The sequence below is a fragment of the Oreochromis niloticus genome, linkage group LG18 (assembly GCF_001858045.2).
Source record: "Oreochromis niloticus isolate F11D_XX linkage group LG18, O_niloticus_UMD_NMBU, whole genome shotgun sequence".
Taxonomy (NCBI): Eukaryota; Metazoa; Chordata; class Actinopteri; order Cichliformes; family Cichlidae; genus Oreochromis; species Oreochromis niloticus.
The window spans coordinates 6,952,605-6,979,392 of record NC_031982.2 but is presented as its reverse complement, the minus strand read 5'-3'; the positions used below and the strand labels follow the sequence as shown (position 1 = coordinate 6,979,392).

General features: G+C 41.1%; 5 protein-coding genes and 1 long non-coding RNA gene across 7 annotated transcripts; 2 read left to right on the top strand and 4 right to left on the bottom strand.

Moving 5' to 3' along the window:
• The first annotated feature begins 920 nt into the window (after positions 1–920).
• Positions 921–5,281, top strand: dhrs1 (dehydrogenase/reductase (SDR family) member 1). Its single transcript, XM_003457411.3, has 9 exons — positions 921–1,080; positions 1,651–1,803; positions 2,005–2,148; positions 2,275–2,354; positions 3,294–3,426; positions 3,519–3,662; positions 3,753–3,822; positions 4,036–4,116; positions 4,678–5,281. Exons 2-9 carry the CDS (start codon positions 1,660–1,662, stop codon positions 4,812–4,814), a joined length of 933 nt encoding a protein of 310 aa, XP_003457459.1. The 5' UTR covers positions 921–1,080; positions 1,651–1,659; the 3' UTR covers positions 4,815–5,281.
• Positions 4,818–6,465, bottom strand: LOC112842730 (uncharacterized). The gene is made up of 2 exons (XR_003214730.1): positions 6,326–6,465; positions 4,818–6,233 (listed from the first exon to the last, which is right to left on the bottom strand). It is a non-coding gene; the product is annotated as an uncharacterized LOC112842730 (long non-coding RNA).
• Positions 6,466–6,543: 78 nt separating this feature from the next.
• homeza (homeobox and leucine zipper encoding a) lies at positions 6,544–10,893 on the top strand. Its single transcript, XM_013265497.3, has 2 exons — positions 6,544–6,967; positions 8,166–10,893. Exon 2 carries the CDS (start codon positions 8,193–8,195, stop codon positions 10,143–10,145), a length of 1,953 nt encoding a protein of 650 aa, XP_013120951.1. The 5' UTR covers positions 6,544–6,967; positions 8,166–8,192; the 3' UTR covers positions 10,146–10,893.
• Positions 10,343–17,927, bottom strand: LOC100695176 (RING finger protein 212B). Its single transcript, XM_025899980.1, has 13 exons — positions 17,856–17,927; positions 16,753–16,865; positions 16,579–16,632; positions 16,415–16,489; positions 16,084–16,175; positions 15,890–15,992; positions 15,775–15,803; positions 15,654–15,694; positions 15,516–15,540; positions 15,376–15,439; positions 12,145–12,196; positions 11,981–12,011; positions 10,343–11,858 (listed from the first exon to the last, which is right to left on the bottom strand). The coding sequence occupies exons 3-13, from the start codon at positions 16,585–16,587 to the stop codon at positions 11,795–11,797; spliced, it is 585 nt and encodes a 194-aa protein (XP_025755765.1). The 5' UTR covers positions 16,588–16,632; positions 16,753–16,865; positions 17,856–17,927; the 3' UTR covers positions 10,343–11,794.
• A 2,850-nt stretch (positions 17,928–20,777) lies between these two features.
• On the bottom strand, positions 20,778–22,702 carry zp3f.1 (zona pellucida glycoprotein 3f, tandem duplicate 1). The gene is made up of 9 exons (XM_003457432.4): positions 22,542–22,702; positions 22,287–22,453; positions 22,107–22,210; positions 21,921–22,009; positions 21,663–21,843; positions 21,474–21,579; positions 21,306–21,391; positions 21,084–21,175; positions 20,778–21,018 (listed from the first exon to the last, which is right to left on the bottom strand). Exons 1-9 carry the CDS (start codon positions 22,603–22,605, stop codon positions 20,963–20,965), a joined length of 945 nt encoding a protein of 314 aa, XP_003457480.1. The 5' UTR covers positions 22,606–22,702; the 3' UTR covers positions 20,778–20,962.
• A 1,105-nt stretch (positions 22,703–23,807) lies between these two features.
• zp3f.2 (zona pellucida glycoprotein 3f, tandem duplicate 2) lies at positions 23,808–26,422 on the bottom strand. 2 transcript variants are annotated; one of them, XM_019347979.2, is made up of 9 exons: positions 26,263–26,422; positions 25,949–26,133; positions 25,757–25,860; positions 25,555–25,646; positions 25,303–25,483; positions 25,116–25,218; positions 24,961–25,049; positions 24,424–24,540; positions 23,808–24,318 (listed from the first exon to the last, which is right to left on the bottom strand). In XM_019347979.2, the coding sequence occupies exons 1-9, from the start codon at positions 26,396–26,398 to the stop codon at positions 24,258–24,260; spliced, it is 1,068 nt and encodes a 355-aa protein (XP_019203524.2). In that variant the 5' UTR covers positions 26,399–26,422; the 3' UTR covers positions 23,808–24,257. The 2 variants fall into 2 exon arrangements, with proteins under 2 accessions (XP_019203524.2, XP_003457479.4); XM_003457431.4 differs by having other exon boundaries at positions 24,449–24,540.
• Positions 26,423–26,788: the final 366 nt, after the last annotated feature.

Genomic DNA, 26,788 nt, shown 5'->3' with positions numbered 1-26,788 from the left:
GGGTGATTGTTACATTTACAAGAGTCTAACTTGTAATTTGAACAAAAGAATTTCATGTTTCTATCATGAACATAATTTAATTGTGAATGATCTGCATAAAATTCAACAACTTAATTTATTCTTTTTGAGATGACATGATGCCATCTAGCAAGAATGGTTAGTCGCCTGGACTGGAAATTCCCGAGATCACATGAGATTTTAAACTACAGGAAAATAACTGGGGTTATAAGAGGCAGAAAAGCATACACACACCATGTGTATGTTATTGCTATTTATTTTGGTTTAATGCAGTTAGGTTAATTGGTGATGACTCTAAATTACCCATAAGTGTAAATGGTTGTCTGTCTCCTTACTATAAAGATAAGAGGATGGATGGAGTGACTAACTATGTCACTCCGTCTATGAGTAACTAAATCCATTAAAGTTTTATGTTACCAAGACTGTAGACTTTGTTGAACACTGCAAAAAATAAATTAACTTAAAATAATCATAGAAAGGATTTTCACATTAATAAATGGCTTTCTATTAGCATTAAGCATTTTTGTTGCACTAACATAATTTGCATGGATCAACAGAGTTAAACAGAGTTGGACTCAACTGGGGTAAATAAGTTGATTCGTTATTAATTAAGTTGGTCCAACTCAAGTACATTAAGTCGTAATAACAGAATTACATAATGCTAAAACAAAGCAATTTAATTACATGGAAATCCTTTCCATTGTTGCTCTATGTTCAAATAGGAGTGTAATGAAGTATCATCAGTAACTACTAAAGTAACTACTACATACTAAAGTAGTGCGCGGTGAGCGTATTCTGGGGAACCTCAACGATGGTATTCGAACGAAGGCGGAAGTTAGTACCAGTGAATCCTCTTGCATTCGTTTTTTCGTCTGTCGTCTTCTCGCGATATTACAGTAGACTGACTCTGGTTATTGCAGAGTTGAGTCTCTAAGGTAACATAAAAAAGCAGTGCCGACGAGCTGCGGGACTATCGCCCATAGATTTCCTTGTCCTGTTGTTATTGAGACCTGACAAACCAGATCCTGCGCGTGCTGTGTTGGACGGTATCACTTTTTACAGGTGAGTGGCTTTGGTTTATTTGTTGTTATTATTTTTTTTTTTTAAACTATGTCAGTACATAACTGCACAGTACTGACACTCATTATGATTTGAGATATAGCGTGACAGCGAGCGCGTTACATATAATGTTACTGCACGTCAGTAAGAAGCGCTTATTGCGTGACATTGTGTTGAACTTTCCTCTGGTAAAATCAACATCAGCTTCGTTGTTAGATTTTTATTGTGTTATCAGGGTAAAGTTCATGCAATCCTTCTTGTGTAAATAGTCTTTTAACTTATCGCAGATATATCAGATTATCTATTATGATCATCAGTGTTGGTTGTAAACGTCTTTTGCAAAATGCTGTGTAACAGTGACTGGACCTAAAACACTTGTGTAAGGAAAGATGTCACTATTCTTACTTCCAGATGAACTCTGAACAATGGTTCTGTTATGCAATCATGTTGCAACGCCTTTTAAAGTTCCAGCTGACTTGGGATCACATGTAACCCTTCATGTTGGGTATTTTGCTCACATGGTGTAATGGATCTCACTGCTGATTGTACATGGTGTAATTACTGCTCCTCCAGACACTAAAGATGTCCCTGTCTGGCTGGGTATGCGTTGTAACTGGTGCCTCCCGGGGCATTGGCAGAGGAATAGCTCTCCAGCTGTCTGAAGCAGGAGCCACAGTCTACATCACAGGACGCCAGGAGAAGACTCTGAAGCAAACTGCTGCACAGGTGCGCTTTTAATGCTTGGAGTCTTCTAATAATTAGACAGGGAGGCATTTTGAAAGGCAACTTTTGCATCGTGGCTTTCATTTGTGATGAGTGGAGTAAGTTCCGAAGTAAAACATATCCTCCCCTCATGTCCCATATCAGTGTTGCAGCTAAAGTGTTGGCTTGTTCTGCTATGTTATTAATTTTTCACTGTTGACACAGGTGACGGAAAGGGGTGGGAACTGTGTACCAGTTATCTGTGATTCCTCAAAAGAGACCGACATTCAAGAACTGTTTGAGCGAATTAAACAGGAACAGAACGGCAGACTGGATATATTGGTTAATAATGCCTATTCTGGAGTACAGGTTGGATCACTACTGCATTATCACTTCCTGGTAGAATGATTTCAGAAGCACCTAACGTGGAGTAAATCTGCGTGAATGAAATGAAATGTGTGCTTTACTTTAACTAAACATGTGGTATTGTTTCAGGATATCTTTGAGAACATGGGTAAGAAGTTCTGGGAAACCGAACCTTGTATTTGGGATTCCATCAACAACGCAGGCCTCAGGTACTGTGTACTTGGGTGTTTAATCATGAGATAATTCACTCATTGTGAGCAAACTGCGTCATATCATGTGTCTAGTAACAACTGGCCAATACACAGCTGTTAGAAAAAAGTTATATATTAATTTGCAGGTCATTAAGTGAAATAAGTATTTGATCCTCAAACAAAACATGAGTACTTGGTGGAGATATCCTTGTTGGCAAGCACAGCAGTAGGATGTTTCTTGTAGACAATCACCAGGTATACATGCATCTCAGGAGGGATTGTGGCCCACTTCTCTTTACACAAATGACTTCTGTTTGGCAACTCAAAGCTTCAGCTCTTAGATCTGGAGACTAGCTAAGCCACTACATGACCTTAATGAGCTTCTTCTTTAGCCACTCCTTTGTTGGCTTGGTGGTATTTGGATCATTGTCATGCTGGAAGACTCTTCCACGACCCATCTCCAGTGTTCTGTCTGAGGGAAGGAAGTTCTCATCCAGGATTTTACAGTACACGGTCCTGTCCATTGGCCCCTCACTGCAGTGAAATTGTTTTGCATGCTTAGCAGAAAAACAGCCCCAAAGCATGTTTCCACCTCTGTGTTTTTGACCGTTGGGATGGTGTTCTTTGGGTCATATTCATTATATTTCTTCCTCCAAACACAACGAGACCTTAAGTTTGGTTTCATCTGACCACAGTACTTCCTCCAAACTTTATCTGAATCATTAAGTGAAGAAGAAGAAGAAGTAGAAGAAAAACATTAAATGTTTTTCTGGAATTTTGACATTCTGTCGCTTTCCATTAAAACAAAACTACCATACTATTCAACTCTTTGGAAGTGAGCAAACTTATACATTCAGCAGGAGATCACATGATGCACACAATGCAACCAAGAAAATGTTTTGAAATAAAGTAAATGGTAGAAATATTATATGACTAAAGTTTTTCTACATCTGGCAGGGGGCACTATTTTTTCTCAGTTTATGCAGCCCGGTTGATGGTGGCTCAAGGTCGGGGTTTGATAGTGACCATTTCTTCTTTTGGAGGGATGCGGTACCTCTTCAATGTGCCATATGGTGTTGGTAAAGCTGCTGTAAGTTGTCTTCTTGATCAAGTATAACATGTGTTACTGATATTACTTTCTGATTGTTTTAAAGGCCTTTATTATTTGTGGTTTGTTTCCAGTGCGACAGACTGGCATCAGACATGGCTATAGAGCTACGCCGCAGAGGTGTAGCTTCTGTCAGCCTGTGGCCAGGAGCGGTAAAAACAGAACTGGTGTCGCAGTTGATACTGGCAAAAGAGTCACCGTCTGGTGACCAGTCTAAGGTGGATTTCCTGTAATGAAAACTCCTTTTTGTGGTTGCTGCTTCAATTGTAAGCTAAACCTGTGTTTTTTTCTTTTTTTCCCCCCAACAGTTTAAAAATGTTTTTGCTGATGGAGAAACCACAGAACTGAGCGGGAAGTGCATTGTTAACATGGCAAAAGGTACAACTTCAGAAATTGGTGCTCACCTCACAGTGAGACAATAGACACCAACACCCCCATGATGGACATTAAAATGTCTTTCTGGGAGTTATTGTTTCTAAGAAACAGATACCTTAAATGCTGAGGAATTCTCAAGAGTATTTTGAAAATGCTTTTTTAAGTGCATGCAAAGAAACCACATTTTGATTTCGGGGTCTCCTTTTTGCCCGACAGATAAAAATCTGATGTCACTGACTGGGAAAATACTCATGACTTCTGATCTGGCAAGACGCTATGGAATAAAAGATGTCGATGGTAAATTTGTGATTTCTTTTTTAAGATTTGAATATCTTAAACTTCACTACTTGGCGCTTAACAAATCTATTACGCAAGCTTTATGTCACACTTGCTCTAACATGTCAGTATTGATAATAAGCAAAATAATTTTGAATGTATGGTTAATCCACCAGTGTGCACAAGCTCTTTAATCGAAATTATATTGGTAATGCTAAAATATAATTATTGTTGTTGTCCATTAACTTTCAAGTGTACTGTTTTACAAATAATATGAAAAAAATGTAAAGCAGATTATTATTTTTTGATTAACAGGCCAAATTACAGTTATTTACTAACATTCTTAAACAGGAAAATTAGTTTTAGTGGTTGAATGTTATGCTTGATTCATTTCCGACTTCTCGGAGATACCCAGTGTAGCGGCTCAAATTTGGGAATAAACACGTGAATTAATTTGTTATTTTCTTAATAGATACTATAATTTATTTGTTTTAAGCAAGTTTTAGACAGATTTTTAAATATGGGTGGTCTAATAAGTTTATTAAGAACCGTACTCTGAACTTATGGTCTGCTTACCCACAGGTCGAAGTGTAGCTGATTACACTTCCATTAAATACCTCCTGTCCCAGGTCCCATACCTGTCCTGGCTGTCAGTTGTCGTGCCCTCGTTCGTACGTGTGCCACGCTTTGTGATGACCCTGGCATTCAGCCGGTTCTAAAGATTTCCTACATAAACTCTCTAATGGCAGTGTTGTCTACAGTCGCCATTTTGTTTACTAACAGCTGAAGGGTGACGAAAGACTTAAGATGAGCACTAATTTTTAAGGAATGTCTATCATTTTACATATGTGCACAAACACAAACACACACCCCTGTGTAAGTACTTAATGACTGTGATTCTGTGGTGGTGGAGGTAAATGAAGTAAATACAAAGGATGTCCCTGTATAATTTTCCTCAGATGAAGACACACAATGTGAAAACCCGAATGTATTATTATAACTACATATTATGGCTTTCTTATATATTACAAAGCTACAAATGATATTTCAGAAACACAAAAGTGTATTTTGCACTTATTTGTGCATTTTATAAAAACTGCATTACGTATTCTGAACACACAGTACTGCTAATACTGCAGCTGGCTGGCTAAATAACAACCAGTTAAATAAATGAATATTAACCTGTTGCTGTTTATGAGTTTTATTTGTTTTGTTTTTTTCAAAATATCAAAATTAAAAAAAATATAGATTGAAGATTTTTTTTACTTTGCAGACATTTAAAAGAATGAAGGCTTAAGTTATCTTGGCTTTACTTGTCAGATCTAGTAGTTATGCCTATCTTTTATAATATTCATGCTTCCAGGTCTGACAAGTGAAGCCAATGTGGAAATGCCTTTCTTTCTAACCAAGAGGGGGCAACTGTTACATGTACAAAAACAAGACCTCCTGTGATATAGAATCTATGGTAATACAGCCATTATTTCCCTTGCTCTATGTCCTATGTCAACACTCTCACGGTCCCCAGTAGAATCAAAGAGCAGGACAAACTAGTTTTTAAAATGTGATTGACTTGTCATTAGCCAAAGAACAAACCATCTCCCTAAATTTCACAGTCAGATCCAGCTCGTGTGCTCGTGATGCCTAGAAATGCACAGCTTGAGGTTTCACAGCAGGACTTCCCTAAGCAAGGAGTGATACCACAAAGCTAAGTACTTCCAACTTGTCTGCAGTTGCAAGTATCACAAAGATGGTTTTGAGAATGTTGAATAGTGTTTCTGTGAATTTCATCTGTGGACAGACTTTGTTAACACAACAGTGTTACAAGGTGAAGTCACAAAACATAAGAGGTGTGAAACGTGACAGATGTTCAGAGATAAGTGTGGACCATGAACTCAAGAACTTCAAACACGTGTACATCAGTAAGATAAACCCTTACTTCTGTTGTTAGTTTGGGAGTTCACACAGAGCCACTTAAAAAAAATAATACTGAAATCAAGTCTGTGCAATGCAAGTTGTTGTGTTTACTTTCCTAAATATTCAGTGAACTGTTCTACTTCATTTCTCTGTTTCGATAACTTGTAGACGGATCTTAAATAGTTTGTAAAACCAGGATCAAAGAGCCGGTTCCTAAAGAGTTCCTGGAAGAGAAAACAAACAAAAAAAGATGCTGACGGTAAGTACTGCAAGTCAGGCGGGGAGAGTTGATGGATGATCAAATGATCAAATTTACCAAGATGACTGTAGTTGGAAATCACATCAAATTTTTGTCGGCCGGTTAGGACAGCGGGAGGGCGGAGGGGGCTCTGATGGGTGGTTGACGTGAAACTGTTTAGCCTACTGTTAGTGATATATTATACAGGCGCTTCCTCCCTCCAATCCAAGGCCTGCTTTTCATGGACTGGCACACCCACACCCCGCCGTCACTGTGGGAGAGTCAGTTGGGCCTTCTGGTCTTCCTGGTCCTCAGCTCCGCCTCGCCTCGATCTGGCCGGACAGGGGAACCACTTCACAGTTAAAGAACAAAAGCAACAACGGGAGGACCGAGTGGCACAAAATAACGGCGGCTCGGATTGAGAGTCTCACGGATTGGAGCTTTGTGCCGTCTTCGGCAGGAATTAGCCGACGACTGAACTCCTAGAAAACGCGACAAACTTGGTCGCCTCGGATCTTTGTATCCCGACCATAATCCGTCGAGGTGCTTGATAAATAAGACAAGGGTCAAACAAACGGACGGACGGTATCGTTTCCCAGCTCTGCCTTTAAACTTCGGCCATATAAAGCGGGGTGCCAGGGGGGAAACCTGTTTTTCTTCGCTTTTCCTTTCGCTCAAACGGACCTCGGGAATAAAAAAAGGCTTGTTTGGCATTTTTTGGTAAGTTTATTTTTATGTTTCACTGAAGCGTGTCTGACGACGAAGTGCGCCTGTGCAGTGTGAAGCGTTTTAGTTAGTACGCCATAAAGAGGGGGGGAGACGCTGGACTGCTATTGTAGCTGACACGGTGAACAACTTTTGGAGCTTTTTGTTCCACGAAAACAAAAACATGGTGTATAAACTCCCAACGGTTTACCGGGTGGGGGGATGAGTAAGACATAAAATATATATTAAAAAAAAAATAAAAGATTGTGGGGGTCGCCACATGATCTCATCCCCGTGGGTTTAGTCTACCACCAATGAGTAATACAGTGATTTCATAATTGTTAGCTAATGTTTGTGTTACACTTCAGCATTTCTTTTGTGGTTCAGGCGACCTAAATCGTCGGCAGTGGCATAACCTCGCAACTAAATGCGCAACTATTGCTCTTCCAAATAAAGATTAGAGCCTTCCAAATTAAGAGTAGCCTTCATATTATGAAACTATACGTTGTGAGGTGTCTCCACACCTGATTGAGATATTTGAATAAAGACTGCAGTGGGACAAAATGTCAAACAGTGGTCTTGCACTTACATTGAATCAGTTCTAATAATCTAATAGAAGCTTTTGTGAATAGTTGGACCAACACCTGTTGCTCAAAAGCAATTTGCTAATAATGGTATTAATCACCTTACAACTACTTTAACTAGGAATATTTGATTGTTAATAGTGTGCCTGGGCTTAGACTCGAGTACGACAATGCAAATGTTTTGGTGGCTGCCTTTGTGAAGAGGCTACACTTATCTCTTCGAACTGAGAACTTGGAAGTGGAACAAAGCCTGAGTGGGAAGGGGCGAGAAAGCAGACTGTGATGGATTGCTCATTCTGCCCCCACCCTTTGCGGCCAGTCCCCCCACTCATACAAAACAAAAGTCAGCCATCACACTCTGGGGGAGGGGAGACCCAGTCTGGATAGAGTGTACCACTAGTTTCATTGAGAGTTCAGAATAAGGAGAGCAGGGTGGGTGGGGGTGGGGGTGGCAGCTGTCCCATAATTGACTTTGAGAATGAATGAGAACATGGAGATCTTAAAACATCTGAGTCTGTACTCTTGAGAGGACGTAGGCCTTCCTTTTGCGATGAGCTTATCTGTAGTTTAAACAGTTTGGCAGCTGGGAGAAGCGCAATACTAAATTATGGTTTCTGATTCTTTTCTAGGTGAAAGCACACATTTTGATAGCCCAGATGGCTACATACACTGAACATAACGGCAGACATGGACTACCTTTGGACATGAAGGAGATGCTAGAAGAAAAAGTAAAGACAGAATGTGAAGAAAACCTTGAATCCAAATGCTCATCCAAGGATTTGCGTGACTCTCCCTGCTCAGCTGAAAGCAACACAAGTGGAGTGGCTAGTTTCACCACCAACCACAACTCGGTTGTGTGCCTGCCTCTAGTGTCAGAGGGACTGAAACTGGTATGGACACAGTCTGATCAGACCCGTGAACTCGACACCATCCCAGAGCTGGTCAAAGCCTTTAATTTATTTCCCTACCCGTCGTCTCGGGAAGTTAGCGCTCTAGCCCGGGTCTGTGCCTTGCCACTGGACAAAGTTAAAGTGTGGTTTATGGTGCAGAGAATTAAATATGGAATTAGCTGGTCCTCTGAAGAAATTGAGGAGACACGGCGAAAGCTGGCAGTGCCTGAGCTTTGTGATGACTCAATTGAAACAAATGAGGAAGACAAAACGAAAAACAACATAAGTTATGAGGAATTGGTCATTGAAGACAAGGATAGTGAAGAAGAGGAGAGTGCTCCTTCCAGCTTCCCACCTCAGACAAACGGCCCAAAGTGTGAGTCACTAGATTCATACAAGCCAGCCAAATCCAGCACACCGTGTTTCAGCTCAACCCTCCCACCACCTCAGGATTCGTACTTCTACCGCCCACCAGCAGACACACCAGCAGCCGATGTTTCCTTTGACCTTTCAGACTCTTCTTCACGACAGCACCGCCATGGACGCTACAAAAAGTCTAAAGCTCAGCTTGCTGCCCTTCGCAAGAGTTTTCTAAGAGAGAACTGGCCTGCAGAGGCAGAGCTTAGACGCTTGCAGGAAGAAACGGGGCTGAGCCGTAACGACATTCGTAAATGGTTCAGTGACAGTCGTTACCAGCTGCGCGTTGGTCGAGGAAGCCTGGCAGCAGCCCAAAACTTTTCTCAGCAAGCTGCTGTGGGAAGTAAACATGATCAACAGTCTCAGCCTCTTCCACTTATTACTCAAAAGTCTCGTCAGCTGAATGGGGCGAAAGGCCATGAGTCAGCACGTAGCAATGGGATTAGAAATTCACACTTCTTCCAGACCTTTTTGTCAAATAGCCTGGAGGCATTTGGGGAAAGGGTTCTTGAGGCACAAGGGCACGATGTTATTGAGGATCTTTCTGGTGAAGGAGACAGTTTCAAAGATGAGGAACAGTGTGATGAACGACCCTTACAGTTGACAAAGACTTGCAAGATTGAGCCAGATGTTCCCCTGGAACCATTAAGTATATCCAAATGCTCACCTTATTCTTCCCCCTCAGACAGCCCACCATTGTCTGTCTCACCTAACAAACCATTTTCAAACAAAATCACCACATCAAAGAAGCTAGGCCAGTCAGCCAAAACTAGTCCCTCCACATCTACATCCCCTGCCCTCACTCCTGCTGGGCGACCAAGAAAGACCAAGGAGCAGTTGGATGTGTTAAAGCAGCATTTCTTGCGTTGCCAATGGCCTAAGAGTGAAGACTACACTGAACTTGTTAAGCTTACTGGTTTGCCGCGGGCAGATGTTATTCAGTGGTTTGGGGACACGCGCTATGCTGTCAAAAATGGCCAGCTGCGCTGGGTGAAGGGGGTCCGTGATCAGTTCTTGGCAGAGCTGGCTGCCCAGCAAAGCAGCAGCGGTTTAACAAATGGAAGTGGAACATCCTCTCGGCCCGGGGGTAGCCGTAAACGAAAATCTCAAGCAAATGGAAGGAGTGCAGATTCCCCGGATATCCAGCCGTTGGTTAACTATTACCTTTCAAATGGCACACTACATGAAAAAGACCTTGATTCTCTATGCAAGAAATCGAGAATGAGCTACCAGCAGGTGCGGGATTGGTTTGCAGCTCAGGATGTTGGGGAAACTGAGCAGGAATCTATTGTTGTTACTTAATAACATTTCTACAAGTTGAGGTGCTCTTCAAATCATTTGCACCATGAAGCATAAATATTACTTTGGTTAATATTGCTTTAACTGAGCAGGTTTGTAACATTCAGTCTTCCCACTACAAGCCCAAAGTGAGGTTTGTGTTTTATATATGTGCTGCATTCCCTGCTTTCCCTAATATATTTGGACTTGAAATACCATTGTGCTGCCTGCATTACTGTAAATAGCGCAGCAACTTGTACACTGGTTTGCTTTAATTTTTGAGCTTATTATTTTTGTTTAGATATCACTACAGAATTTCTAGTATATTATGTAGTTTTATAATTTAAATTGGTTGTATATTTGGTACCTGACTGTAGCAGATAACCTACTGCTCCATAAAATGTCTACATTGACAAATTTGTTGACTGATCACTGTGTGTAACCATTCCTTTATAGCCAACAAGTCCTCATCATGAAAAGCACACTGGACATGCACACTTTAAATTGACATCTTGCACTTTGGTTGATGAGCCTGCTGCCGTTATGTTAATTAAATCCAATTATTTCACAGAACATAAATTTCCTAATTGTACAGTGTTGTTCTTGATACTTTTAAACTCTTCACTTTTCTTTTTAAGTTACAGAAAATACAGCTAAATTTTAATGTCTACAGCATAATTTTGAAACACATTCCTCAATATCCTTTTAGTGTCTCTGCTGTAATTCTTAGTAAATAAATAGCTTGCATACAAGTGCACCTTTGTGACAGTAACAGTCAACAGTACTAAGAAGCAGCAGACGCATCAATGGCATACAAACACCAACCCACTCATTGATTCAGTTTTGGGGTTTTTTTCTTTGGTTCCACCCCTCCTCTTCTGTCTTAGTTAACTTTCAGGTTTATAATATAGACAAAAACAGTACTGTGTAATCCAAAGAAGTTTTGTTTTACAGATAACATTATGATTCATAACCCAAGCATTATCCATTTGTCTTATCAGTTTATGTATTTATTAGTCATTTTCTTCATGGCTGTGTTTGAGAGATGAAAAATGTTTTAGTTGACATACAAAGAATGAAGTGGGCTTTAAACGGAGTCAGTTTAGTTTCTTAGAAATGCCTGGACAAAGGCTGGAAATGTTACGAAGCAGTGTGCATCACTTTGTTTTGTCATCCTGTTAGTCAGGAAAAAGCTAATGTGTCATACTTTGGGGAAATGTTCATAACATGTAGCGTCCTCCTTAGTTGATGTTCTCTTTTTTTTTTTTTCCCCTTGTTGGAAAACTTCTTATTTGCACATTTGTGTCACTGGAAACCAGTAAAGCATTGACCTTTATAACTGTGTGTGCAAAGTTTTTTTTTTCGTTGTTCAATGTACGCCATGAATATATCTGACTATTTATTTTTAATCTCTGTTAAGTTTTGTCATGTGAGTGTGAACCACGTGAAATGAATGCATCAGCAGTGTACTTGCAGAAAGATTACGATGACTCCAACTAAGTTGTCAGTTTAATTCCTTAACAGAACAACATGGTAATATCAACTTCCATCAAAAGTAAAACAATGTATACATGCCTTTTCTGTTATCAGGGCAAAACCACACAACAATTTCATAGTCCTCATGCACAAATCTCAGCTAAGGAACACGTCCAGGGGTGTAAATAGACATTTAATCAGTGCCTAGGTGACTGAACTGATAATCCACTTATGAATTGTAAAAGACCAGGAGTCTGGGTTCTGGGGATGAAAATGAACTGACTCAGTTACATGTTGAAAATATCAAGAGCTTTTATAAATCTGCTACAATGGCTGATAAAAGTTAGAATTTGTAAGTAGCTGCCAGGTAACTTTTCCCTCACCTGGTAGGTGTGCTTAATGATGTAGGTGTTCCTTTTTAAAACAAAGAGAGAAAGATTTTGATTGCGGATTGGAGGCACACAGTATCCAATTCAGTGCAGCACATTTTCCAGTGATCACAGCACCCATGGCAGAGCTACAAGAGTGTGTTTGCAGCCACACTTACTGTATTCATGAAGAGAACTATGGCTGGAAACTGAAGCAGCTGATCCAGGAGTCTGACAAAACACAAACACAAGAAAGTTTCCTTCCTTCGGTTTTTAATTTTGTCACTTCAACATTCTCCATGGAAGACGAAAACCTTCAGTAGTTTTGATAGCAAAATACTTGATGTACTTGTTAAAGCTGATTTTTGGTCACGAGTGGAAAAACCTTTCAGGTTTTATATCTCAAGGAAGTTTGTTTTTATCATGGAAGTACCATGAAGGAAAACACCATTTCCTTATTTTATCAGCAACTCAGCCACTTCAACAATTGCGTACAGGTCCATAGACAGACTTATATGTTTACAGGTTTAGTTAAATTTTTAGTAATTTCAAACACATAATCCCCCCCATCCCCCAAAACAACACAATTCAACAGCAAACAAACAAGCAAAAACATTTAGATCATTAAGTGTGACTGCCTGGTTTATACTCTGCTGTGGGCACAGGCAGCTGGAGAAACGACAGCTGATTAGACATTCCTGCTATATTTCTGGGCACATGTGTGCCTGGTGCATTGTAATGTAAATTCTCCACAGATGAGTCTCCGCAGTCACAGAAACCCTCCTCAAAAAACAGACAGGCATGTGGACCCTCATGCTTACTGTACGTCACAGAGACCTAAGCGTCCCTGGACTCAGGGACACAGAAAGTACAAAACCCGCTTTTAAGCTGTGCTTTATAGCTTCATAGTTCAACTAACCCTTTCAGGCAGCTCTTATTTGTGTGGTGACAGTAGATGAGACGACACATTAGGTTTATTAACAGTTGTAGCTCAAATCCCTGATGTTTAGACCACGGAGGGGGGTTAATTTAAGCCCAGCTGGGCTTGAAATACACTTGTGTAAACCCTAAAGATGACATTGATGATGAAGATGGTAAGTTTATGCCTTGAGAACAGCAACTGCTGCTTGTCAGTTAAAGCTGGTGCCTGAAAATGCTCACAAAGCTGACTGCATTCAACATTATTTAGGAAACAGATGAGAACAAATAATTAGCCGAAATTAAAGTACAGTAGTATAGGCCTATTTAACACCACATACAGTTTACACGAGACAATTTTATTTCTTATATGAATGTTATTTATTTTAACTGTCATAAACAGGATGTGACGAGCGATAATAATAACAACTGTACTGTATTAAAACATTCACAGCAGGTGGGATATCCAATCTTTAAGTGAAGACCTGATGAAACCTGCTTCTGGGTCCAAGCTACTCTGCGTTTATTAGGTCTATTGTGTTTTTAACATGTTTTTAATGCTTTGTATTTTGTTCTATTTAATCTGAATAAGCCCATAAAAACATGAAATTTCCCCTCGTGGGACTAATAAAGGTATATCAATCAATCAATCAATCAAAAAAGGCAGTGATCACTGTCAGCGTCTCTCGGTTTTTATCATCAGTATTCATTTTAAAGCTCAGTTTTTAAAACCTTACGATGTACCTACAGCCCAGCCCATGCAGCAGTGTGGGTGCGAAACTGGAGTTCATCCTCCAGTTTTACTGTTTATATTATGCTAACCATAGCTGTGTAGCCCGCCACCACACAGCACATCATTATATACCAGCTAGCCCACCTGCTTATATACCATACAAACGCCACTGCTGTTTAGTTTTGTCTTTATTTATGTCAGAAGTGATAGCAGAGCTGTACGTTTTAATTTTTGCTGTGGCAGTTAAGCTGCTGAATTTTTGGCTTCACGACCCTCCTTCGTGGTTCGTGCACATTGAAGTTCACTTTGTTCTTCGTGGTGTTTCAGCCGATGACACGAAATACCATCATGTGGTGGCCTCGCTGTCCACCCGTTGTGTGATGACCATCCTCCAGGGTCCCCCCACCCAAGGGAAATACACCGCTCTCAAGGCGCTGCTACTGCGGTGCTACTCCCTCTTCGATGCAGAGCCGCCGAGAAACTGGTCCCTCTCTCTCGGGCCTGGGTGATGGTACCGCTCTCAAGCTCATGGAGAGCACACTGTCCTTGCTAAGAACGAATGACGGCGGATTCACTCATGTCTTCCTCTGACAGTTGCCGGTGCGAGCTGGCCTCACCAACTCCCCGCTGCTGGCCAAAGGATTACCGCTCACTCGCAAACGAAGCGGATCGCATTCTCCTGGATACCAGGAGCTTCGGCATCCAGGCAATAGTTCCAACGGCATCTCCCATTCAGGTCCCAATCAGCCCAAATCGCAAAGAGAAATTAAAAATGCATGCCATGAAAGAGTTTGGGTCTTAGGAGCTTATAGTAACTTTCTCTGAGAACCTTTTTTAAAGGCTTGAAACTTTCCTTTTTGATAGTTTATAGTAAGGGCTGGATTAGGTGACCCTGAATCCTCCCTTAGTTGTGCTGCACTGGTGGGCTTCCCATGATGGGCTGAGTGTTTCTTTGTCACTCACCTTTCCCCATCACTATGTGTTTACACACCACTCTGCATTTAATTGTTAGTCATTATTAATCTCTGGCTCTCTTCCACAGCACAATTTTTGTCCCGTCTTCCTCCCCTCATCTCCAGCCCTGTCCCCGAGTTTCTCCCTGTTAATGGGGAGTTTTTCCTTCCCACTATCACAAGTGCTTGATCATAGAGGTTGTTTGATTGTTGGGGTTTGCTATGTGTTATTGTACGGTCTTACATTACAATATAAAGTGCCTCAAGGTGACTTTTCTGATTCGGTACCATATAAATAAAATTCAATTGAACTGAGTAACTGACTATTAGCTATTATCAGGAGAGGTAATAATGCTGATCTGGTAGTTTTTGGTTTCTGTGACGTAATTTTGTTTCTGTGTGCAAAGTAAAATAACGTAGGGATCCTAAATAAAATTAGAAAGTTTGAATAAGCTGTGACAGAAATGCATTTCTTTGTTTAACAGCACTTGGGAAATGCTTTTTAAAAAATTGTAAATTTTCATAGGAGAGCGAATAATTATAAAATAATAAATATAATATTATAATAATAGTTGTAGGTTTATTATTATTATAATATAATCATAGTTGTCAAACTCAATCTAATACTTCTTACCTTACAGTTATTTTTTAAGACGAACATGTCTTGATATATTTTCACTTTTGATCTGTATTTCCTTCACAAGTGCACTGCAAGCACACATTTATATAGAAATTTTACTCGGATATATTTGGTCATTAAATTTAGGTTTAATAAAATAATACACTGGGTAAAACTGGAGACTTACATTGAGGGAGAGACTAGGACCTCTGTGCATGTTCCACCTCTGGGACTCTGCTGAGCCTATATGACTGACACACATATATCATATTTGAACAGTCACATGAAACCAAGAAATCAACTACAACATGACAATAAAATGCTTACCTCATTGCTCTTGAACGAGGGTTAACTAGAAAAAAAAAGAAAAACACAAGCTCAACATCAACGTGAACCAGAAACGATTAAACTAAGCAACAGCAGTCGAACTGTAACACTTCAATCAACACAAATCACTGGGGTTACCTGGGGAGGTGACAGCCACAGGGAGGGACATCCTCTGAGTTCTGTAAATGAATGGGTTATTACTGCATCATTTAAAAACTACAAATGAAGTGAACATGATAAAATGAAAAATAACTTTTACCCTTCAGTTTGAAATTGTCCTGGAGAGAGCTGCAGAGCAGAAGAAGACACTAAATCATTCAGATGAATCTTTTTGGTACTCTTCTGTTTTAAAAATTAGACTTTTGAAGACTTACCCTCCATTGTGAAAGTGGCTTTTTCAATTCCATAGTTTCTTTCTTCACCTCTAAAAGCTGCTTTTTTAAGTCAGCATTCTCTCTTTGCAGGTCTGAGAGTTGTCTTGGAATAACAGAAGAAGAAGAAAAGCAGTGCGGTTGGATGGTTTTATTTACACTGCCACAGAGGAAATAATAGCAGACATTAAAATCACCTGTAACTCTGCTCGGTGACTTCTTTAAGGCGTCTTTCCAATTCAGCAGACTTGTGCTTGAAGTGTGCTATGACTCTCTCCATCTGCATCTGCTGAAAGATGACAATCTGGGAACATGAAGACATCGTTACTAAATGATAATTCTGTGAAAAATGCACAAATCAAGTTTGACTAGTGGGTAATAGCTCAGAGATTCCCAAATAATCATAGCAGAGAGATGCATTTCATTTTTCAATTGACTGAATACACTGGCATTTAACAACCCACTATAACAATTAAAAGGCACAGAGGCATTGGGGCTTGAAGTGCATGCTGCCTGCAAGGGACAGACCTGACACATGTGCTCTAGCCGTGATTGGATGAGCTTCACCGGGTCGTTGAAAAACATTTTTTCCTGCGGCTTCATCTGAAGCAGAAATACATCCACATGACAAAAAATGTTGGATGTCTGAAATAAAGTCAAACAGTAAGCTGCTCTGATTACGTCACACTCACCAACCTCATTGATAGCCAGATAACTGCAGCTGGCCCCACATACAGTGCATGGATCTAAAGCAGATGGGGAGGGGGGTTGTTAGCAGCCTGAAACTTTGAGTTGCATTGCATCACAGTGGAGACATGCTCATGAGGAATTCTAGTTACAACTCAGAAGCAAATGAACTCTCTCACTTGATTTAACGCATGCTTCACAGAAAATGTGGCCACAGCTGGACGCAGCAAATGTGGATCCTCTTCTTTTGAAGCACTGGTTACAGTGGAACCAGACCATTTTTGTGTGTTTCCTACACACACAAAAAAACAATCAAACAGACACAAGGTTATTGCCCAGTTTACTGCAGAAGAACTGGCCCTTATTTACCTCCCCTTCTTTTTGAGGCAGAATAAACTGTTGCACACGCACCTGTCTTTAATAGTTTCATGGGACTCTTAAAAAAAACAGCTGTGATCTTGTTATCTGCAATACCCCCATCTTTGGAAAATTTTAAACCACACTCTTTATGTAAAGCTTTTCTTTTGATATTACTCACTGGTAGTTGCAGGTAGCCCAACTTAGAAACAGTGCTTACGTATTTTCTTGCGCAAAACTCAAAATTACTCACATGAAATGATTACATAAAAGCCAATTCAGAGTTCAAAGGTAGGAAAGATACGTGTAAAAGGTGATGGAAAAGGAGTAGCATGAGAAGAGGAAGCCCAAGAATAGTAATTTCAGATGAAACATGTCCAACTGTGGTAGAGCATGTTTTTCTTCTGGGAGTGGTTGGTTAACAAAACATTTTGAGGGGATTTTTTTATTTCCTTCTGTGTAAGCTTTAACGTCATTTCTGTGTGTACAGTGGAATTTTTTTTTGATATTTATAAACTCAAAATACTCAGTCTGCAGAGGCTTTCACAAGAGACGTCAGGATTTTATTCGAGCTTAACAATGTATGTTTCAGTCTTTGTATTAACTTATCAATATGTATCCCTTCATTAAAAAAAACTAGAGAACAGAAGTAATTAAAAAATATCTTCTCAATGAATCCCCCCCAGTTTCCTCAATTACTCACTACAAAGGTGACTCTGACATCAAGCCAAAAAATCGCTTTACTCACTTTAAGTTAAACTCAAACTGTCACAAAGTATTAGCTTGCTAGCTAATTAGCTTAAGTTGTAGAAAACGGCGCTCAATCAGCCAAACAACTGGAAACACTGGACACTGGCAAAACACTAAAACAAGGGACCTTCATATTGGCTTCCTTTTTTTTTTTAAAGTGTCTTCCTAACCTTACCTGCTACGCGGAGCCGCTGCTTTGACACAGGAGCAGCTAACTCAGCAGTCCCCGCCTCGGAAACCCGGTCTGTGCTGTGATTGGCTAATGAATGATGACGTGACGTGAAGTCGGTATTATGTACATCTTGATGCATTCTCAATCATCCAGGAAAGTAAATCTCCAAAAGTTGAATCTGTTCATCTGGACGTAGCGTTTTGTGGGAGAAACGTTTCGTCACTCATCCAAGTGACTTCTTCAGTCTCAGCTGACTGCAGTTTTCCCCAAACCTTATAAACAGTACATTTGCAGTACAGTACATTTTACAGTACATATAAACAGTACATTTGGACAGGGAGGAACGCTGGTTTGAGCGCGGAGTCAAGGAGGCCATTTACGTGAAGAAGGAAAGACCATCTCTGAATCGAGGAGGGGGCCTAAGGGTACATCTTTCACCATCTTACAACGCTGTGATTGCAGCCATTCCCCAACTCTCTGTGAATGGTACTCATGGCCATTGATCAGTGTTCTTTGATCAGTGGGTTTTGGTCAGTGATTGTTGATCAATGGTCATGGGAATTTGCATAATTATGATTAAGGAACTGACCTCACAGCCCATTGTTCCTTCAGTGGGCTGGTTTCAGTCATTATGCAAATGTATTGTTTATAAGGTTTGGGGAAACCTGCAGTCAGCTGAGACTGAACTTGGATGAGTGACGAAACGTTTCTCCCACAAAACACTACGTCCAGATGAACAGATTCAACTTTTGGAGGTATTATGTACACTTTCTCTTAAAACCAAGATCCGATATTAAAGTGGAAACGTTTAGAATAGAATAAGACCGTGCTAGGATTTACTATACACAAGTTCTGTGACTCGAACAGCAGTCAAGGATATCATGCCTACCATCTCCAGTTTAATCAGTGTTTGGCGATCAATATTCAGAACAATTTCCTGTCCGATTAACATAAGACGTGAGGAAAACGGGGACGTTGTGAAGCTTGTAAGTGTCCTCTGTTCCCAGGAATCTCTCTAGAAATACACTGCTCAAAAAATAAAGGGGACACAAAAATAAGACATCCTAGATCTGTATGAATGAAATATTCTTATTAAATACTTTGTTCTTTACACAGTTGAATATGCTGACAACAAAATCACACAAAAGTTTTCAATGTAAATCATATTTAGCAACCCATGGAGGTCTGGATTTGGAGTCACACTCAAAATGAAAGTGGAAAAACACACTACAGGCTGATGCAACTTTAATCTAATGTCCTTAAAACAAGTCAAAATGAGGCTCAGTAGTGTGTGTGGCCTCCACTTGCCTGTATGACATCCCTACATTGCCTGGGCATGCTCCTGATGAGGTGGCGAATGGTCTCCTGAGGAATTCCCCAGACCTGAACTAAAGTTCCCGCCAACTCATGGACAGTCTGCGGTGCAACGTGGCGTTGGTGGATGGAGTGAGACATGATGTCCCAGATGTGCTCACTTGGATTCAGGTCTGGGAATGGGCAGGCCAGTCCATAGCATCAATGCCTTTGTCTTGCAGGAACTGCTGACACACTCCAGCCACATGAGCTCTAGCATTGTCTCGCATGAGAGACTCCCAAGGGGTCTGAGGATCTCATCTCGGTACCTAATGGCAGTCAGGCTACCTCTGGCGAGCACATGGAGGGCTGTGCGGCCCCTCAAAGAAATGCCACCCCACAACATTACTGACCTGCTGCCAAACTGGGCATTCTGGAGGATGTGGCAGGCAGCAGAACATTCTCTGTCACATTTTCTCAATGTGAACCCGTTACATTTATGAAGAGCACAGTGGTGAAATTGCCAAACTTGGTGTTCTCTGGCAAATGCCAAACATCCTGCATGGTGTTGGGCTGTAAGCACAACCCCAACCTGTGGACGTCGGGTCCTCATGGAGCCTGTTTCTGATTGTTTGAGCAGACACATGCACATTTGTGGTCTCCTGGAGGTCATTTTGCAGGGCTCCTCCTTGCACAAAGGCGGAGGTAGCGGTCCTGCTGCTGGGTTGTTGCCCTCCTGCACGTCTCCTGGTAGCGCCTCCATGCTCTGGACACTGCACTGACAGACACAGCAAACCTCCTTGCCACAGCTCGCACCGATGTGCCATCCTGGATGAGCTGTACTACTTGAGCCACTTGTATGGGTTGTAGACTCCGTCTCATGCTACCACTAGAGTGAAATCACCTCCAGCATTCAAAAGTGAACAAAACATCAGCCAAAAAAAAAAAAAAAAAAAAAAAGCATAGGTACTGAGAAGTGGTCTGTTGTCACCACCTGCAGAACCGCTCCTTTGAGGATGTCTTGCCAATTGCCTGCAATTTCCCACCCGTTGTCTATTCCAGTTGCACAACAGCTTGTGAATTGATTGTCAGTGTTGCTTCTTAAGTGGACAGCTTGATTGCACAGAAGTGTGATTGACTTGAGTTACATTGTGTTTTTCAAGTGTTCCCTTTAAATGTTTTTTTTTTTTGAGCAGTGCATTTTGCAATTCCTCAATATAAAGGAAACTCAGGAAAGGTTTCTCAGCTTTGCATCTGTCTAGTGAGTATGCTGTTGGCATTGCCTAGAATTCATGTAGCATCTTTAACAAAAAAATAAAATAAATAATTTGACAAGCCTCATTTATAGTGACTTTCATTCCATGTACTGGATTCTTTAATCAACCCATACCTACAGCCATCTTAGAATTAGTTGTTCCAATATGCATGCCTTTGGATTTTGAGAAAGCCTGGGCACCAGGAGTAAACATGCTTTGGTGCAAAGAGAACACAGCACAGGAGAGCTCCAGGTAGTGAGGAGAGCTGTCCCAAGACAGTGTGCTTCCTACCATGCTGACAACCAATATGCTAGTATTTATTTGAACATTGATCACTCAGCACATTTTTGAATAACTGAATTAAAAGAGACCCGTGAATACTCAAAGGCAAATCATTTATTCATGCAGCTCTGATACAATTGCACAGATCTGAAACGCAAAGAAAAGCACCGACAGCCTGGAAGTTAAAAACCTCAGTTGAGCCTGAAGTCATGTGGATGGAGCCATTCTTGAGAGCCGTCCGAGAACAGGATGTCTGTACCACCATTTCAAGGACTCATTCTAATCTGTGATAGTGAGTGGACCAAGGACCACGTTTTGTACTGCACCATGCTTCCCTGTGGAAAGAACAGCTTTGAGTCTTGTACAGCAAGACCAGTTATAAACGTGTCGAAATGTATACCTGCCACTAGATCCCTCGTCTTTCTGGCCTTGCAGCTGGACTCACAGCAGTCACATAGACTGCTGTGTGTAGGGTCGTCAATCAACTCCCAACTGAAGTAGGCAGGAAGAAATAGTCACTGAGCTTCCCCCAATTCCAGGACAATTTAGTTATAGCTCAGCATTCAAGGCCAGCTACGGCATATCCAGTACTACGAACTACAGAGTCAAGCATGCATTTTACCCATAATCTTTGATGTAGTTGCAGGCCTTCTTAGTATTGCCAAGACCGTTGGGATCCCAAGCCACAAGGCTGCAATGAATAAACACCTGCAGGATGAGTAGTATTCCACGATTAACCAACAAGCTGCTTCATTTCCTACATTAAATTCTTGCAGTTAAAGATATTTACCTCTCCTCCCACAGCAAACTTGAAGGCTTGAAGGGATAACCGGATCTCTGAAGTCTTTTGCCTGGGTTCAAATTTCGAGCGTGATTTCTTACTGTCGACGAGACATCTGAGGTTCAAGAGAAACAGATTATTTTAAGGTCTAGTCAACAAGAATACCCAAGTCAGTGCTTCTTGATCGCACAAGTTTACCCCTTGTTGGTGATTAATGGGTATAGAGCACTTTCAGGCTGCAGCTCAGGTGTGGTGGCAGCTACACATTCATCAATAAGTAGCAGCAACGGCTGATGGGTCTGCTGCTCCACGCTTGCCTTGATGGCGATGATTGAGCCCAGAGGGAATCTTGTAGATTCAGCAGGGCCTGAGAAGTCAGCTAGATTTACACAGAACAAGATGAGTTGCAGGAATGTTTAGGACTGCTTCTATTTTCAGGCACTTTTGGATACCCACCATTCATGAGTCCAATATGAAATACTAGTTCTTCTAAACCATAGGTACTAAACACTGGCTCATAAACCAGGGGGTACCAATCTCTGGGCCTGCATGAAACAGGTTAAAAGGTTGCTTTAAAAAAAAAAAAAAAAAAGCATCCATTTGCTCTTGTTCAGCATTCCATGTTACAACATGTTCACTTGCCTCTCATATTCACAGACAATCAAGTCAATGTACGAAGGGATGACAGAATTAGGTGGGGTAATGTAAGTCAGGTCATTGGAGTAGATTAGTCGTTTGCCAGTAACCTGTGGGGAGGAAAGATGAGTCACCAACCTGCAGGGATAGACGGTTCATTCACGCACATAGTTCTGGGCTACTCACAAGCCTCCTGAAGTTACAGTCATTGAAGTCCACAGTGAAAACAGCTTCCCTGTCTGTGAGGCTTGTGGGAAAGCAGCTGCCCAGACGGAGCAGTGAAGTGTCCATCTGGGATCTACCGTCTGTCCACACCAGTGTCACAAAACCACCTTTACAGTCCAGTTTCATGTCTAAGTAGAGAGAGGGGAGAGGACAATTAAAAAAAAATTTCTTACCCTTAAATTTAAAAAAAGAAGCCATTTTTCATTTAAACATTACCTGCATTTACTGAAACTCCTGCCACCAGGCCCAAAACAGCTACACAATACCAAAGGGAGGCCATAATGACTGAACACTTGGTGCTGGCTCTGCTGGTGTTGCTCCACTGGTGTTTTTATTCTCTTACTGGGGACAGGCTAATCAACAAAACCAGGTTCACCTGCTGTGTGTTAGCAGCTACAGGTGCAGCAGCAACAAGGTGTTTGCAATAAAGAGTTCAGTTGATTTTGATGTGATGTGAGTCACATGATGCAAATCTTAATATTTGTCCAGTTTAGTCAGTTTTACATCACATTATGATCATGGAAGCAGTAGTAGTCTGAGAAGTTAACGAGATGGTATATCAGTATGTGGCAATTTCAGATCTAGACAGTCAAATTCAAAAAACAAAACCAGAAAATTTACAGCCAGCTTGTTTCACGTCATCTCGCAGAGAGCTGTAGTATTAAACTCGAACTAAAACAGACAGACTCAAATGCCAGGGAATAAAAATAAGTTTTAAGTCTAGTTTTAATGTTGTAATGCTGTTCCACAGTTTGGGGGCAAAAAATGTCTGAGTTTAACTTTAGATTGAGGGACAGTCGGAAACATCTGACTGGCTGATTGGAGGGACCTGGAGCATCACAGGGCTCTAAGAGGTCAGAGATGGAGGAAGGAGTTAAACCATGAATGACTAAAACAGGATTTTGAAATCAATTCTGAATCTCAGAGAGAAGCTAAAACAGGTGGAATGTGACCTTTTCGGGTGGCTGTGAGGACCCAAGGAAAAGCTGGACAAGCAAGAGACCGTAAAGTGAACTGCAGTGTAGTCCAAAAGAGAGGGATGTCTCTCAGATGGAAAAGCCTTAAATTTCCAATGTGGAGCAGAGATGAAGAAGCCGTTGGTGCGGGGTGTTTGTTTTGTTGTTTTGTTTTTTTTTTAAAAAACCAGTTGATTTGTTTGATGAACTTAAAACCAAAGTCAAATATTATACCAAGACTGATCACCAAGCTCAGAACACCATCCATCCAGTTTAATTCATGGTTGTAGGGGGACTGGAGCCTGTCAGAGCTAATAGAGAAAGACAACCATTCACGCCTATTAACTTAACTCTCGCACATTTGAAGTGTGGGAGGAAGCAAGAATATCCACACGGAAATTGAATACATGCAAGTCAATTTCAGTAAAGCCCCAACTTGTGGTTTTGACCCAAGGACCTTCTTGCTCTGAGGCAATAGTGGTACACTAAAAGATGTTTTGAAAATACAAGTATCTGTAGAGCACACTGACAGTTTATACAGAATAGTCATTTATTGGATTCAAATGCAATTCCAGAAATGTGACTCTTTTACAATTAAAAGGCATTTGACAGTAGTGCACACCTTCCTACTGGATCATTCCTACTCATGCACAGCATCTGAAACGCAGTAGTATCACATGCCAATGGCTGGCGTTTGACAGAACAAAGTCACAAGTAAGAGTTTACAATGTTTTACTTATGTCAAGAATAAGTCATTTTAAAACAAACAAAAACCCCACATTGATGAACACACAAATCAAAAAAAAAAATCAAAACACAAATCACACAATCGTGACGTCCTCAAAGGTTATCTGCCATCAGTCCTTCAGTCATACTGCAGTCGATATCCGTTTTGACCAAGCTTCATTGCACAGCTTATTTGAGCTGAGGGTCAGCTGTGGTGGCAGACTCCATCATTGTGTTGCTGTCCCTGAAGTCAGATTGGGCCACAATGATTAGGGGTCCCAACACAGAATTGTGACTCGGGCCGTCTGATGCTGCAAGGAGAGTTGAATTCATGAGTGAAGAAGCCCAGCCTGCTTCTTTAAATCAGATGTCATTTAAATCACTTTGAAAGTGCAGGTCTGATAGCATGCAGTCACATTAAAGACAGATACGCGAGGTTACCCCATTCGACACCCCTCCTGGACCGAGACTTGCAGCTCAAGTCACAGCAGTTACAGAGGGAGCTTCGGGATGGGTCATCAAGCAGCTCCCATCTGGAGATGGGGACAAGAAAAGAAAAGCAGTCATGTGGAGCATAACTTCCATATTCAGCGAACAGTGTTCAGCCTGTTAAATGAGGAATAAAAACAAAAAACCCCTGTAGTTCAGCAGTATGAAATACAGTTTAGTGAAGAACAATTTTGCTCAAGAAGAACACTTGAACACCTTAAATCTCTTTTTAAGAGTTCAGATACTAAAAAGCTTATTAGCTTAGAGCTTTTTATTGTCATTGTGCAGTTTCTTGCACAGTGAAGAACCAATATACAATAAGGCTGAAAAAATAAATAGAATAAAAAGCAGTGTATATGTATACATATTAAATGAGTCTAACAGTAGTGTCATTTCCATTTATCCAGAGACCGAGGAAAAGGGTCAAAAGTTATGAAGTACAAGTTGTTGAACTCGATAATCACCTGTTAGTTCCCTTTATATAATGACAGGCCTTCTTGCTTTCGGCAAGATCTTGAGGATCCCACACAGTCAGTTTACAGTGGATGTACACCTGAGGAACACAGGGCTCAAATTAAAGTTCCTTTATATATTTATTCTTGAAATAACCTGTTCTCACCTCTCCAAAACCAAAGTTGAAGGACTGGAGGTAGAGGATGATGGAAGACGAGTGGTACCGAGGCAGAAACATCGAGTTTCCTTTTTTGCTTTCTGAAAGACAGCTGGAGAAATTGGCAAGTCACATTACCAATAAGCATCGCTTCCACTACACTGAGTACAAAGCCTGAACAGTACTGGAACCCTACCCCTTGTTGCCAATGATTGGGTAAACCTGGCTGCCGGGCTGCAGCTCAGCTGTGGGGGCTGCGACACATTCCTCCATGAGCAACAGCAGTGGCTGGTGAGACTTCTGCTCCACTGCTGCCCATATTGGCATGGGCGAGCCCAGAGGAATGACATTTGTCTTTGCTATGCTTGATAACTCCTCTGTGGAAAAGCAAATGCTAAGTAGTGTGCATTTGAACATGTGCTTGTAACTTGGCATAGTGAGAAGTTACCATTGAGGAGCGCCATGTGGAAGACCAGCCTGCTGTGACCCTCGGAAACACCGTATCCAGGGTTCACGAATCGGGGAACCCAGTCCTTGGGTCTGAAATTTAAAAAAAACAAAAAAAAACAAAACACACAAACATTTAAGAATGGCAAGCTTCCACATTTCATACAATTTCAGTTTTAGAAAAAAATAGAAGTGTCACAGACCTTCTGTAAACACATTCAATGGGATGCACAAAATCTGGAGGGTTTGGCTTTGCCTGTGGCCTGTAACTCATTTCATTCTGATAGTATATGCGCTTCCCCTTTCTCTGCAGGAGGGGAAAGCAAACAAGTGATTAAATTAGAGCACACAAGTGAGTGGAAGCTATTGAAGTTGCAACTCTCAGGCCACAGTACCATTTTAGTGAACTTGCACTCGGAAAACGTGTAGTTGAACTGTGCTTCCCCCTCTCCAGAGGGCAGAACCTTCCACTGAGACGCCATGCAGTTTCCAAGGAAGAGCCGAGCTGCATACGGCACCAGCTCCGCATTCACCCTCCATGTCACCCTCACAGAGTTGTTTGCACAGACCACATTGATGTCTGAAAAATAAAACAAAACTCACGGTCGTATCTTATGTGGACAGAAACACTTAAAAATATGTATCTGTGCATATACACCTGATATAACCCCCCCGTCAAAAGAAAAAAACCAAACCCCAAACTAAATACCTGCATTGGCAACAGTTGTTGCAAAAACAGCCAGGACAAGCACACCTAGGTAGAGATGAGTCACCATGACTAAACAATCCTGCACACATTGGGACCAACATGCTTTATGAACTTCTTGCTTAATGACCTCAACCATCCACACCTGTGTGAAAGCAGAGCCCCACGAATCACAGGTTCAGAGTGCTCTATGAGCTCATCACTGTGTGGCTGGGTGAACCTTGAGTGAGTAGTATTTTTATTTTTATGTTTATTTTTACATTTCTTTTTCTTACTACATTTGCTTGACAGAGTTTAAGTTTAAGTTTAAGGCATTTCCTTTTTCTTATCAGCATCTTTCTTCATCACGAGAAAAGACTAATGTTATACTTTTTTTCCAGTTATCTTTGGAAATGCCAAGTCTTACGGAAGAAAGTGACAAGTGTCATATCATAGGCCACTGAAACTTAGAATATTACTTTTCATAAAGCTTACAAAATCTATGTGGATCAGCAACTTGACAAGCTTATTTGAGTTTACTTTTGTTTAC

Coding starts and splice junctions, on each gene's coding strand:
- dhrs1 (XM_003457411.3), top strand. CDS start 1,660: ATGTCCCTGTCTGGCTGGGTATGCGTTGTAACTGGTGCCTCCCGGGGC. Junction 1,804..2,004: donor TGAAGCAAACTGCTGCACAG/GTGCGCTTTTAA, acceptor CTGTTGACACAG/GTGACGGAAAGGGGTGGGAA. Junction 2,149..2,274: donor ATGCCTATTCTGGAGTACAG/GTTGGATCACTA, acceptor GTATTGTTTCAG/GATATCTTTGAGAACATGGG.
- homeza (XM_013265497.3), top strand. CDS start 8,193: ATGGCTACATACACTGAACATAACGGCAGACATGGACTACCTTTGGAC.
- LOC100695176 (XM_025899980.1), bottom strand. Junction 15,804..15,889: donor AGCCACTTTCACAATGGAGG/GTAAGTCTTCAA, acceptor TCTGCTCTGCAG/CTCTCTCCAGGACAATTTCA. Junction 15,440..15,515: donor CCTCGTTCAAGAGCAATGAG/GTAAGCATTTTA, acceptor TATGTGTGTCAG/TCATATAGGCTCAGCAGAGT.
- zp3f.1 (XM_003457432.4), bottom strand. CDS start 22,605: ATGGCCTCCCTTTGGTATTGTGTAGCTGTTTTGGGCCTGGTGGCAGGA. Junction 21,392..21,473: donor AGTTTGCTGTGGGAGGAGAG/GTAAATATCTTT, acceptor CTCATCCTGCAG/GTGTTTATTCATTGCAGCCT. Junction 21,176..21,305: donor AACTACATCAAAGATTATGG/GTAAAATGCATG, acceptor TGCCTACTTCAG/TTGGGAGTTGATTGACGACC.
- zp3f.2 (XM_003457431.4), bottom strand. CDS start 26,398: ATGGTTGAGGTCATTAAGCAAGAAGTTCATAAAGCATGTTGGTCCCAA. Junction 25,219..25,302: donor CCAATCATTGGCAACAAGGG/GTAGGGTTCCAG, acceptor CAATTTCTCCAG/CTGTCTTTCAGAAAGCAAAA. Junction 24,319..24,448: donor CAGGAGGGGTGTCGAATGGG/GTAACCTCGCGT, acceptor CTCTCCTTGCAG/CATCAGACGGCCCGAGTCAC.